The sequence below is a fragment of the Ammospiza caudacuta genome, chromosome 5 (assembly GCF_027887145.1).
Source record: "Ammospiza caudacuta isolate bAmmCau1 chromosome 5, bAmmCau1.pri, whole genome shotgun sequence".
NCBI classification, from domain to species: domain Eukaryota; kingdom Metazoa; phylum Chordata; class Aves; order Passeriformes; family Passerellidae; genus Ammospiza; species Ammospiza caudacuta.
The window spans coordinates 45,114,443-45,127,194 of NC_080597.1; the positions used below are offsets into that span (position 1 = coordinate 45,114,443).

General features: G+C 42.8%; 1 protein-coding gene across 4 annotated transcripts in view; it reads right to left on the reverse strand.

The window, feature by feature from the left end:
* Positions 1-6,856: 6,856 nt before the first annotated feature.
* Positions 6,857-12,752, reverse strand: part of TBC1D30 (TBC1 domain family member 30) — a 30,453-nt gene continuing 24,557 nt past the window's right edge. For 3 of the 4 annotated variants that reach the window (XM_058805129.1, XM_058805128.1, XM_058805131.1), the window contains 3 exons: positions 11,010-11,216; positions 10,745-10,801; positions 6,857-9,432 (listed from right to left, as the gene is read on the reverse strand). In XM_058805129.1, coding sequence (XP_058661112.1) covers positions 8,651-9,432; positions 10,745-10,801; positions 11,010-11,216 — 1,046 coding nt within the window. In that variant the 3' untranslated portion in view covers positions 6,857-8,650. The remainder of the gene's footprint in view (positions 9,433-10,744; positions 10,802-11,009; positions 11,217-12,752) is intronic. The other variant, XM_058805130.1, reaches the window with a different exon arrangement.

The window sequence follows — 12,752 nt, forward strand, 5'->3', positions numbered from 1 at the left end:
ACAGGAGCTGCAGACCACTCCTCCTTGTCCTCTGAAACAGGGTACACTCAACAGTAAAGACTCTTGTTCATCAGGAGGGGAACCACTGGTTGGAACTGTCCAACCTCAAGGATTCTGGTCATGGACATGGCTGTCTGTACAAGAGAAAAACAAATTCTGAGATAAAAGTAACACCTTTCTTTGAAGTGTATCCTGAAATGGCAATTAAAAGCAGCTAATTGCTGAACTTCTCCAGACATTGCTGAACTAATCACAGTTGCTCTGATCTAGAAACGACCACAATCTCTTTGGGCACATCCTGATTTAATGCCCCAAATCAGTCTGTTTCTGCCTCTGCCCACACACAACAAGATCTGCCCTGTGTTGAATTTCATTATTAAAAGGCAAGGAGGAGCTCTAGATGTACCAGATCAATCTCTGATTTAATCAGAGTTCATTTTTCAGTTTCATTGGATCAGTCTCGTGATTTCGCCAAGGGACACAGAGGTGACACAAGCAAAGGCAGAATTCTAGGTGCATGGGAAGTGCTGAAGCCAAACAGGGAAATTTTACAGAGTACCAAAGGCCACTGCTGCTGTGTGAGGGCTTGGCAAGGGCTGCATTTCTTTTTAAGCATCTTAATAACATCTTGCTCCTGCTTTAAGAGCCTAAGTCCTTAAATGGATGTAGGATGCTTGTTTTTCAAGTGACCTTCATTCAGCTGATGCTTTTTCCTGGCAGTAAACTGTCTGGTGCATATTCAGTGAGGCTGTGTCAAGCCTGTGTGCTGCTGCATGTGTCTGGTCACAACAATTTGCAGAGCAAGCTGCTGAAAAATTGAGTTACAAATCCAAGGCTTGTATCATTTTGCTGGATGCTGACAGTGACTATGTCTAGACCAAGCATCTACCTGAGAGGCCACCATGTAATCATACAGTGGTTTGGTTTGGAAGGGACTTTTAAAGGCCGTCTAGTCCAGCCCCCTGCACTGAGCAGGGACAGCTTCAAACAGACCAGGCTGCTCAGGGCCCCATCCAACCCAATCTTGAATGTTTCCAGCCATCCACACCTTTCTGGGCAGCCTGTGCCAGTGTTTTACAGTCCTCTTCTAGTTTAAAACCAGCCCTTTGTCCTATCACAACAAGCTCTGCTAAAAATTTTGTCACCATTTTTCTTATAATGCCCCTTTAGGTATTAGGAGGATTCTGTAAGGCCTCCCCACATCCTTCTGCAGGCTGAACAACCCCAACTCGCTCAGGCTGCCTTCACAGGAGGTGTTCCAATCCATCTTTGGGGCCCTGCCCTGGACTTGCTCCAACAGCTCCTCATCTTTCCTGGGGACCCCAGAGCTGATGCAGCCCTGCAGGTGGGGTCTCACCAGAGCAGAGCAGAGGGGCAGAACCCCCTCCCTGGCCCTGCTGCCCACGCTGCTTTGGATGCAGCCCAGGACACGTTTGGCTCTCTGTGCTGGGAGGGCCCATGGCTGGGTCATGTCCAGCCTCTCCTCTCCTCCCCCAGCACCCCGAGCCCTTCTCAGCAGGGCTGCTCTCCATCTGTCCCTCCCCAGCCTGTGCTGATACCAGGGATTGCCCTGATCTGGGTGCAGCACCTTGCACTTGGCCTTGTTAAACCTCTTGAGATTCCCTCAGGCCCACTGGGGGAATCAGTCAGTACTGATTTCTGATGATTGGCATGTGAACTTAAAATTCCAGTTCTCAGCTAAGGCAAGCAGTTCTTCAAGGCACAAGATCCACATTTGGATACCTGAATGCATTTTTTTTTCAAGCTCCAGAAGTTTAAAACATTCATGGGTTGAGCAGTAAGCTCTCCAGGGAAGAGCAGCAAGCAGGTAAGTATCTGAGAGGAGTTTATTAGTACAGCTATATTTTGTTTGGGTTAGTTTTCACAGAAGTTTGACCAAAAGGTGGGGTTTTCCTTTCAGCCTTTGGAACAGCTTAACTCCAATATTTATAATAAAATACCTCAGCTGATTCATGACTGGCAGGAACTGGTTGTCATTGCTGGTGCACTCATAAGTTTCAACTCAGTGAATCCAATAATCTTCCTTCATCTGCCTGCAACTGGAATTCTGTTTGTTCACCAAAGAGAAAGTTGATTATACCTCTGACTGAGAAAGAGTTTTTAGACCATTTTAGAATCTTGCTGTGGGCTCTGTTTCCAAAGACACACGGTTAGGATGTCTCTGTGCTTTGGGATCACTGTGCAAGGTTAGCAAGCTTACTAAGATGAGTCAAATAGAGCAGAGGGGTTGCAATGTGAAAGCAAAGGCAAACAGACTAGAAACTGCTTCACATCTGATGCGGGATGAATAAAAATTGAAAACACTAAGTGATGGCTGTATTTCCTTTCCCAGGAATTGCAGCAGTTGTGTTTGCATGGAGCACCAGTGGCACCTAGTGACCATACCTAGAAGATCCCCTCGAATGGGTGTGAGCACAGAAAGCCTCAGTGCAGACTGGGCCGGAGCTCTCATCACTGCCCTGCTGCTGGTGGTGGCTGCAAAGCTGCTCTAACCTCCAGCAGCAGCACTGCAGCTCGGGGGCCAGACGCTGTAGCCCTTTTACAGAAGATGCTATTGTGTCTTGCCAAGTGCAATAGTGAAATCCTCCCCAGCTCTGTCTGTCACAGCAGCCTGGAGGCTCAGCAGCAGTGTGGCACAACTTGCCTCTGCCACGATGGCAGAAGCAGCACCTCTTCAGCAGCAAACACTTTGTGGAACAAACACTTTCCAGTCTGGACAGAAATCAGCGACTCAGCGCTGGCTGCTGGGCACAGAGAACGTGTCCAGCAGCACCGAGTCACCTGGCCCTCTGCCAAGCAGACAAGAGTCCTTTTGTTCCCTCTGGAGAGAGGCCTCTTCTCCGAGAGCACTGGAGGCCAGACTGAACAGTATTGTTGTAACTGGGTGAAAAGTTTACCAGTGAAGGGGAAACAGTATAAAAATTATCATACACAGTAATTTGGAGTTCAAAAGGGCATTATGTATGCCCAATGTAAGTAGTGTGGGAACAAGCAGAAGACAGTCAGGTCTGTACATTGCTGCAGATAAAACAGAGCAGTAGACCTACATTTATTAAAAGAAAAAGAAAGTAAAAAGAAATCTAATTTCATTAAGAGATGTCATCAGAAGACTAAGAGAAGCTGCAATTATAAGTCACAGATGGGTAAAAAATTGTACAATTTCTGACACTCTTTTTGGTGCCTGGAACTACAGGTTCATACGTTGTAAGTTTCCACTCAGCTCTCCTCTCCCTGAGCACCTGTGACTGGTTGCTGGTGAGTTGTAAATCTTTGGCCTATCAAAGTCTTAACATCGGACTTCTATGCCTATGCTGGGTGGTTGCTAGAGACCTTTCCTAATTTTCCTAAGAACAAAGTTACTTTCTTCTTGCTGGCTGAACACCTTCCACAGCAGTCCTTGTGATGTGTCTGCACGGACTGGCACCTGCCCTTCACTCTGGATTTGTACCCATGTGTCATCTACAGCAGCTGGAACGGTTAGGAAAAGAAAGCAGGGTGGAGGAGCCATCATGGACAGTGAGCAGCAGGAGCAGAGCCACAATACTGCTTGTGCCCAAAAGGGGGTGAAACCTGCCTGGGAACGACTGCCCGTAAGCCCTTCATCACTGTGATGCACTGCATCTGGGGTTTTCAGCATGTCTGACCCTCTGAGGGCCTGGGAGGCTTTCCAGTCCATTCCCACCTTCTTCCCCTTTGGAGGATCCCTCCAGCTAAGTCCCTTGTCATGTCCCCTGCAAGGGGAGGCCAGTCAGCCTGGAAGGGAGGAATCACCATGAGTTTGGAAGCTCAAGTGGAGTCCACAGAGGCAGTCCAGCACCCAGCAGGAACTACCATGACAGCTGCTGCCTCAGGTTCACATTTTGTGGTGTTTATTATTCTTTTCATTCTTGGCCATGTCTCCATTATTGTTGCTCTTTCCATGTGAAGGAGGAAATTCTGCTTATGAACCAGTGTTTGTGGTCCCTGCTGTGCACACAGCTGCCCAGATCAGCACCCTGCTGTGGGCGAGCTGCTGGCCCAACATCCAGCTCACCTCTGTGTGGTGTACTCAACCCAGACAAAACTGGATGACTGCCCCACGGGAAGGCTTGCTATTCTCTGATGTGCTGTGTTCCTGCAGGACTCCATTCTTGGCCCTTTCCAACCATTAGTTGTCAGAGAAAAGACACTGGGCTAAGTCAATCAGCATGGTTATCCTTATCTTCCTGAAAACTCTCATCAAACACTCAGACAATGAATACCAGCAAGGGTTGGGAGTTCACAAAGGCAAAATACAAGCCAAACAGAGAGGAATAGCTGCAAAACTATTGAGTCCTGAGATGCAGAAAGCATTTGTCTTTCCTGATGCAGTATTCAAAAAATGAGGAAAGGATCAAAAAATTTCCCCATGACACCAACAAATATAAAACATCGGAAAACCAACAACCAAGAACAAAAACCCATACACATCCATGAGAGGAGGGCCTTTTAGATAGCTCAGTGTGAAGTGAGCCTCAGTGAACCTCATCAGAGGGCTCTCCACTGGCATCTCCCCTCTGCCAGGGCAGAGCAACCACTGGGGTACAAAGTGGGCAGACAGTACCACTGCAGGATGTGCACCTTGCTAGCATCAGGCCAGTCCATGACCACTTTGAACACAGCAAAGATAGCATGTCATGGATTTGTTGTTTAAAATTTAAAAACCTAAAAGCCACACAGACACCAAGGAGTTTGTTTCCCTCAGAACTTCTTGTACCTTTTGCCTGGAAGAGTCGATCCTTCCCTCCTCTCAAGCTCTCCATCCACATACGTTGCCTCTGGTGCCACCACCACGCCTGCCTGCTGATTTGTGGCAAACCAGTGTGGTTTGATACAATTTTATCAGAAAAAGACTTGGAAGCATTTGTGGTTCTTTGTAAACCTGTGGTGAGCCAGCAAGTGCTGTGTGCTGCTTGTAGGTCAAAGCACAGCTGAGATGGCATCCTGCAGGCTGGGGGAGGCTGGGCCTGAGCATGGTCTGACCCTGCAAACCACTTCTATGCCCTAAACTGTGTCAAATATCTTGTATCAGCCCATCAGCCACTGCAAGCCCTGAGGGCTCTTCATTGGGAAAGGGTGTGAGAGGAGACCCTTCCTTCACCCGTGCATTTTCCTGCAGTGTGCTGGATTCCCCCCTCCCACAAAGGAGCCCACCTTCCCAAGGCCACTGTTAACACAGACGTGTGCAAAGGTGTCTGAGCAGCTTCTGGCTGCCTGAGAAATCAGTCACCTCCCCAGTCCCTGCTGGCTGATGGCACACAGCCTGAGGGTGCTTGCCTGGCATGACTGCGCATCTCAGATCACTGGCAGGCCTCTAGGACAACCCCCTGCCTTGAGTGAATCTTTCACCAATTAAACACAAGCAAAATTGGAGCAAATGAAGCATTGACTAGAATAGGGATGCATTTGGATGAGTTTTCTATCTCTTCATACTTCAGTGGAGCTGCTGTCAGATGATCCTGGCTCCCTGCCACTCAGCCAGGTGCTACTACTGCCCATGGATGGGCACAAGATAACTCCTTGCAAAGAAGGTCAAGGAAAACTACAGTATAGTGAAACAACTCACCTTATTTCTGTATGAAATATTTCAAGCAGTTTTAAATAGATGTTGTGAAAGTTTGATACAGATTTTAAGTCTTGAATTTTGAAAATGAGCTTTTACCTGAGTTGGAAATGTATGGGGCTATGTAAAGGGCTGCATTTTACTTTTGCAGGAAAAAATGTTTTGCTGCCTTTCTAGTAACCACTTAGGTTGCTTTGAATGGAGGTAGGATTTTTGTGAGTTACACAAAATTGAATTTGCACAATAGCTGCAGCTGTGGATGAAACCAATTTTTGCTAACAACAATTCTGAAAAACTTATCTCTTCTATCTGCTATTTTTACCCCCAAAGCATAGACAATTTCTCATAATCTCTGAATAGCTGTGGACCTGTTTCCACTTGCAGATGTGTAAGTGCCTGCAAAATGGAATCAATCGCCTGCCCTTTGAAAGCTTTCATTTGATGATGGTGAAACATATGCTCAGAAGTAAAAGTCAACATGATCCTATTAAAATCCCTAAAAAAAAACAAACCCAAAGGGAAAAAAACCCCAAAACTAAAAAACACCACCAAAAGAACTCCAAAAAACAAAACTCTAGGAATTTTAAAAGCCCCCAACAAACAGAAATGTCATTTGGTCACATGGAAGAGAGCATTTGAACAAGAAGCGTCAAGGAGAATAAAGTGTTTACAGAGCAGATTCCCACCATCATGCTTGCCAGCACTCAGTGCTGCGATGCCACTCTTCCAAGCACAACTTCCTTCATCACTAGACCTCATTTTCTCAAGGGATTGTTTAAGGAAAAATAATGGGAAACTTCTCTGGAGTTCCCTGGTTCTCTGAGCCTCATCTTAATGTTCTGTCTCAGTACTAAGCAATGAAGTTGCTTTTGCTGTATGTTCCAACAGTATATCAGGTAGAGAGTGAATATCCTTTGAGGTACAGAAATGTACCTTTGAGGTAGCTAACATGACACACTATTTTCTCATCAAGTAGTACTTTAAGAGAATTTCCTGCAGCAAGCATCATCAAACTAATGCACTGAGCAGCTGTGGTTCCTTCACCTCAATCCTAACAGCCCAAGACCTGAATGCACACTTGTAAATTACTATTAGTTCTGAATCATTAGAATGTGTTGTTCTTTCCCCAGAGCTATATCCATGCATAATTTACTGATTTCCCACTGCTTACTTCATAAAATGTTGAAAATCCATGCACATACTTGGACCATTTTAGCAGGTTTTACAGACTGACAGTCCTTTTATTTGTATGGGTTCAGCATACAGCCGTGTGATACACTGAAGCTAAGAAAAACTGGGGAGGATGATTCACAGGAAAATTTTTGAGAAGTCCATTTCTTCTAATTCAGTGCAAAAACAATTCACATACAGTCAATAATCAGAGACTGAATTCTACATTATTTTAAATTTACTTAGTGCTGTAAGTAATCATTAGTGACAATACTACTATTGCCTGGAAATAAGGCAGGGGCAAGATCTGACCTACATCTGTTTTATAATTATAGTGTTCATAGTTGTATATTACTTTATATGCATACACTTATATGAAACAACAGCAAAATAAAACTGTTCCCACAACATTGAACAGAGTATATTGTACAGCTTATAAGTTATGGTATACAGTAAATCTGGTGTCACATACTATAGGTTATGGAATACATTCATAGACAATGATATATATTAATTTGCAAATTTAACAAAGAATTTTTAAAGCAAGTAAGATATTACATACAATGGTGCTGATTCATTATTACTGCAGTTTAAAATATTGGCCTTTTCATGCCACAGGAAACTTGGAATCAAGGTAATGCATCACAGTCAGTACATACCATCTGACAGAGCTGCAATGATTTAAGAACAACCTGAATTTCTTGGAGTTCGAGTACTTGAATTTGCAGTCCTGAAGTTGAATGATGTAGGTTTAGTTTCTCTGTCTGGCTCTGTTATACACATATAAATACTTGTCGTACAGTATTTATCAGCTCTGCTTTTTGATTTGGAAATAAATACTCAGTTTATCACTTTCTTTCACACCACAGAGGAACCAAGACATGGAAGCCCGAGGGCACATCCCACTGACATGGTGGCTGATGTGTTGGCTTTTAATGGGAAGTGGCACTCTAAGTATCTAATCACTCTATTTATAGAATTTAAACCCCTAAACTACTTTGGAACATTCATATATTTTACCTACTGCTAAGCTGGCAAATATTATTTAACTACAAGTCTAATCTAGATAATAGCTTTTAAATCCATTGAAGCCAAGATGCATGAGAATAATAATCATACAACTATACAAATAGTTGTACCTAATTCCTAATTTCATAGTGCTGCAACTCTCCAGCAGTAAGTAACAGAAATGTATGTATGTACACCTGTAACAGACAAAGAGCAAACCTATGTTGTGGATGGATTTATGTCTGCTGTTCTCATGCTCAATGTTTAGGTTTATATTAAAAATAGTATCAGCAGAGAATTGCTGTGGGAAGAGAAGCACAACATGCTGCTCAAGAATATCTGAAGCCAGATGTCACAAAGTGACACTTTTAATTGCTAGGGCTGCTTGTGCTTCTGTTTGTGGTGGCTTCTCCAGCTACTCCCAGAGTATGATGATGAGGTCGGATGGGGAAGCTGCTTAACAGTGACAAAAACTGTTACACCTGTCTGCTGCACTGGACAATTTGTCCTTTGAACTCAGCTAGACTGGAGGCAGCCATGGGGTCTGAGGGGTTAAAGGCAGCTGGTGATTTAATGTCTGAGTTAGACCTTAAGAAACAGTATGCTTCACATTGTAAATTAATATTTATTTTACAGAGGACCATCAGAATTAACAATAGGGTGCCAGAGTGCATCTTCACTAATCTATCCCATAACATCATGGAAGTACAATTTTCAAAGTCACATATTTATATATCTGGTAACCACTTTTGTCCCTGTTACTTAACTAGCAATTAGAAATGCTTTGGGACACACATACACATGCACACATTAAAAAAAAAGGCAATACAAATTCTTTTGTTGCTGTCAGAAATAATGAGTATCAGCACATCATCGTTTCCTTGTCCCGCTGCTGCCACTGGCAGATTTATTGAAACTTCTGCTCATTTGTGGGAAGTGTACTGTTGGTGTTCTTTCAGTGGGGCCATATAGCCCTAAATTCCTGGCTGTGGCTGACTTTCGAAGAGGCTTGACACTGGGGAAAGGATTGAAGACTTGTGGCTTTGGGTTCCCAGGCTGGGGTGATTTAGCCAGGTTTCCACTGTCTCTGGATGAAGTGGAAGACTCTGATAAACATGGCTGGCTGGACCGATGGGATGTTGGCTCCACATCAGTTTGGGTATCTGAGGTGAGTTCCAGTGCTTCCAGTTTTAGCTGAACCATGGACATGTTTGTACCGCTGTCCATAGAGTCTGCCTCAGATGACTGCTGCTCAGCTTTCCGAGTAGTCCTGTCATCCAAACCACCTTCTTCTCTTTCTCCAAAGTCAGAATGTTTGGAAGCCTCCTCCTTTGCACCAGGACTATTTGTTTTGCAGCTCTCACTCTGCTCATCTATCAGTCCTACAGTATCTCCATAGCCCAGCTGGCCTTTGGCCCTAGCAATGTTCTTCCGATGGACTCGGATGTGAGTGCGCCACGGAGAGTTCAGTTTTGTCTTAAGATCTTCTTGGGGAATGGGAGACATCTTCCCCGTAGCATGGCTTGGGATGTGAATTACAGCATTTTTGAGAGACTTGTTATTCAATTTCATCTTCTTTCCTAAAAGGAGGTGGTTTATCACTGGGGAATGGTTTACCTGAGAAGGGAGGAGGCTGGTAACTGGCCCCTTGTCTGAAAGAAAGCATTTAAAAGAAACATAGTATTGTTAAAGAACAAAACAAATTAATGTTCTAAGGATCTACCACCAAATTTGATACCTTTATTGAGATATGGCAAAGGTTTGTAGGACAGAATGTATATTAAAGAAACCAACCCAAACTTAACAATCATCACTGAATTTCAATTATGTCTTAGAGTTGAACACAAAGCAGCACCTTCTATATATAAGGATTTTCTGCCCTCCCTTACTGCTTTGCACCTGTGAGGAATCTCGAAGCCAGGAATACCATGAAAATATACAATTTTAAAAAATAGCATCTTGATTTTTGGAATTGAACTATAATAGTTGAACATTAATATTGGCTTCTGATATTCCCCCTCTCCTTCACTTCTCTTCCAACAGCAAGAGGCAATTCAGTCTCCATATGAGGTCAGTCACACAAGCCTCTCCATGAGGGTTGTGTGACTGGAAAATGGAAAACAAACTGAAGTACTATTAATGCATAAAAGCACATCTTATTAAGCCAGAGGAATAGACTCAGAATTAGTGATTAGATGACAGTTTGATTAAATGACAAACCCAGCCCTGTATCATGATTAGTAAGATTAGAAAGATTTGAGTTTGGAAGGTAGGGGTTGGCATCCTTGGGAATCAACATTTTACTGTTTGCACTGTTTCTGCTGGCCTCTGTTCAAAGCAAAACACTCCACTAATATTAAAAAAAAAAAAATCCTTCTAAACCACATAAATAAAAAATTGCAGTTCCATGTATTCCAATGCAGCACAGGTTTAGACAATCTAGAAGAGAAATAACAATTCTCCACAGTGCCCCTTTTGCACAGTGAATTTCAATAGCAAACTTAGAAGGATGACACCTAAGCAGGAGGAATGAGTGGGGTGGGCTGTGTTCAGCTTGCACACCCAGTAAAACCTTCAGCTGTGCATTTCATGCCAACCCTTGCACTGCTGAGTCTGACAGTTTAAGTGACAGACTCCATAACATGGGTTGTTAAATAAGGGACTGATGTCCAGCTAAGTCCTCACAACAGAATCATTATGGCTAAGGAAACTGCCAGCCACAATGGAACATCTAAGCCAGTTCCCTCAGTTGCATAATTTGCCATGCCCAGATGAATTCAGAGGAGTTTAGATAATACAGACCAGCTAGGAATCCACCTGCCACATGATCTGAAGCATCCTCATCTCTGCATTCAATTTTTTCAGTGCATCAATACGTCAATCCCAAGAATGCCAAAGACTTAAAGTTTTTTAATCAGCGAGATCAACACAATGCACCCAGATAGCAAAGCCACTTTTAAATACCATTGTTTGGTTGGTCCCTGGGACCTAAGAAAACCCCAGGGTCATCATCTTCAGATCCTGACAAAAGAAGAAGAAATATCACCTTCTTGTTTTCTGCCTGCATGAAGTGGTACCCACTTTACTGCTAATGTTACATCATTTACTACAATGTTATATCATCAATCTTTCTTATTTGTCTATTTGCTTAAATGTAAAAGAATGTAATTTGCCTGATGAAGTTAGTTTGCAATAAATCAGGGAATAAAGCACATTTTGGATGTGTTACCTGCTCTGATATACACATGGTGAACCTGCTGCTGCTGCTTCTTCTTTATCCTGGAATATTGCTTTTTTAGTGCATTAATATCAGTGGTCATACGCTCCATCATCATGCTGTTAAAAGCAGTCTGATAGTCACTTCTGCAAGAATCTATTGCTCCTGGACTTAATTCTGCAATGTTACTGGAACCAAGACTTTGTTCTTCATTCTGATCTGTAGAAGGAGGGAATAAAGTGGAGGTGAGGAATAAATTGGCATACTCAAGAGATGTATCTGTACTTCTGTAGCTTATTTCCAAGGGAAGTCTGTGTCTGATTCCTACCATCTTATTTAACTGTAGTCTTCAATTAAAATTTTATTATAATACGTATATTATTTAACTAAGCTGGGCTATTTACAATAAGAAGTATTATAAATAGCACTACTGCTTAAGAATATCAGGGGTTTGAAGGGAGGTTAAAGAGTGCAAAAGTCAATTAACATAGCAGTCCAAAGTTGTAAGCATAGCTTCTCAAATATCCAGAAGTACATTGAGCCACCACTGAAGTAATTCAATAACAGATTATTATTGTTGTAGAGGCCAAAAATGCAAGTTATAAAATACATTACAGTCAAGCAGGCATGAAATTAAACAACCAACCTAGTGCTACCAGCAAGAAGCATCAAGAAAGAGAATACCACAGGGAGAAAGCTGCTAGTAGCAACAAATGGATAGGCACAGAGCAGCTGAGGATCAGACAACTTGAGAGTGTCTCTGGCCAACAGCTGCAGAGCATTAGCAGCAGAGCTGTTTATTTTCACAGCTGTTTCTGATGCACCAACCTGGCACTACAGGGTCAGGAGGATAATTCTTTTTCAAGGAATGTTTATTTGTCTTTGGCTTAGTTTGCAACAGCAGTTTGATGTTCTGACTAAGTACTAGTTTGAAGCAGCAGGTAGAGTGTCCCCCAGGAAGGGAAAAACAAAACACCACAGCAAGGAAAATTGCAGCTTACAGGTCTCAGTAAAACCAAGACACAAGAAAGATGAAGCGTGAACAGCAACTTGTTACATCAGTCTGGGGTTTTTTGAGGGTAAGGTGGTGGTGAGTTGGGGATAAATAAAAATGGCCTCTCCCAAGATACTGTGAAATCACTGTTGATCCAGTACCATTTCATAAAGGCTATTCTTCTCTTGTATGGATCAGCATTTTGTACTGCTTAGAGAATTTACACCGGCGTTCATACAATTCTGTCAAGAAATTTCCATGCAGAAGGATTTGAAAAATGGTGACATTTTGAATATATCCAAAACATACAACAATCTGGAGGTTTGGCCAAAAGGGCAGTGAAATCACCTGCAGAGTTCACTCACTGCTGATAGGTTCCAGTATTAGCCATGCATATGTTAATAAAGATCAAGATAATTTATTAAAGGAACACCTTTCAGAAAATGCTGACTACTTAACAGCTGTCTCAGAAATATGCATGGATTTAGAGTAGATTTTTTTCAAATATGGTTCTTTTTTTGTGTCTGAGCAATACTATGGGCTTGTTTTGTTACTATTACTGTAGCCAAATCCTTAACTCACACCATCATTTACTGCACACCTACAGCCTTCCAACCTGGCTTTGACAACAGCTTCATGGAGGACAGAGCAAGTCATTTGGTACCTGCTGTAACCTCTGTGTGCACAGAACACACATCTTCCATAGCAGCTTTCACAGACAGAACTGCAGATAATTTCTGCCAGGTCATATAGATTTAACT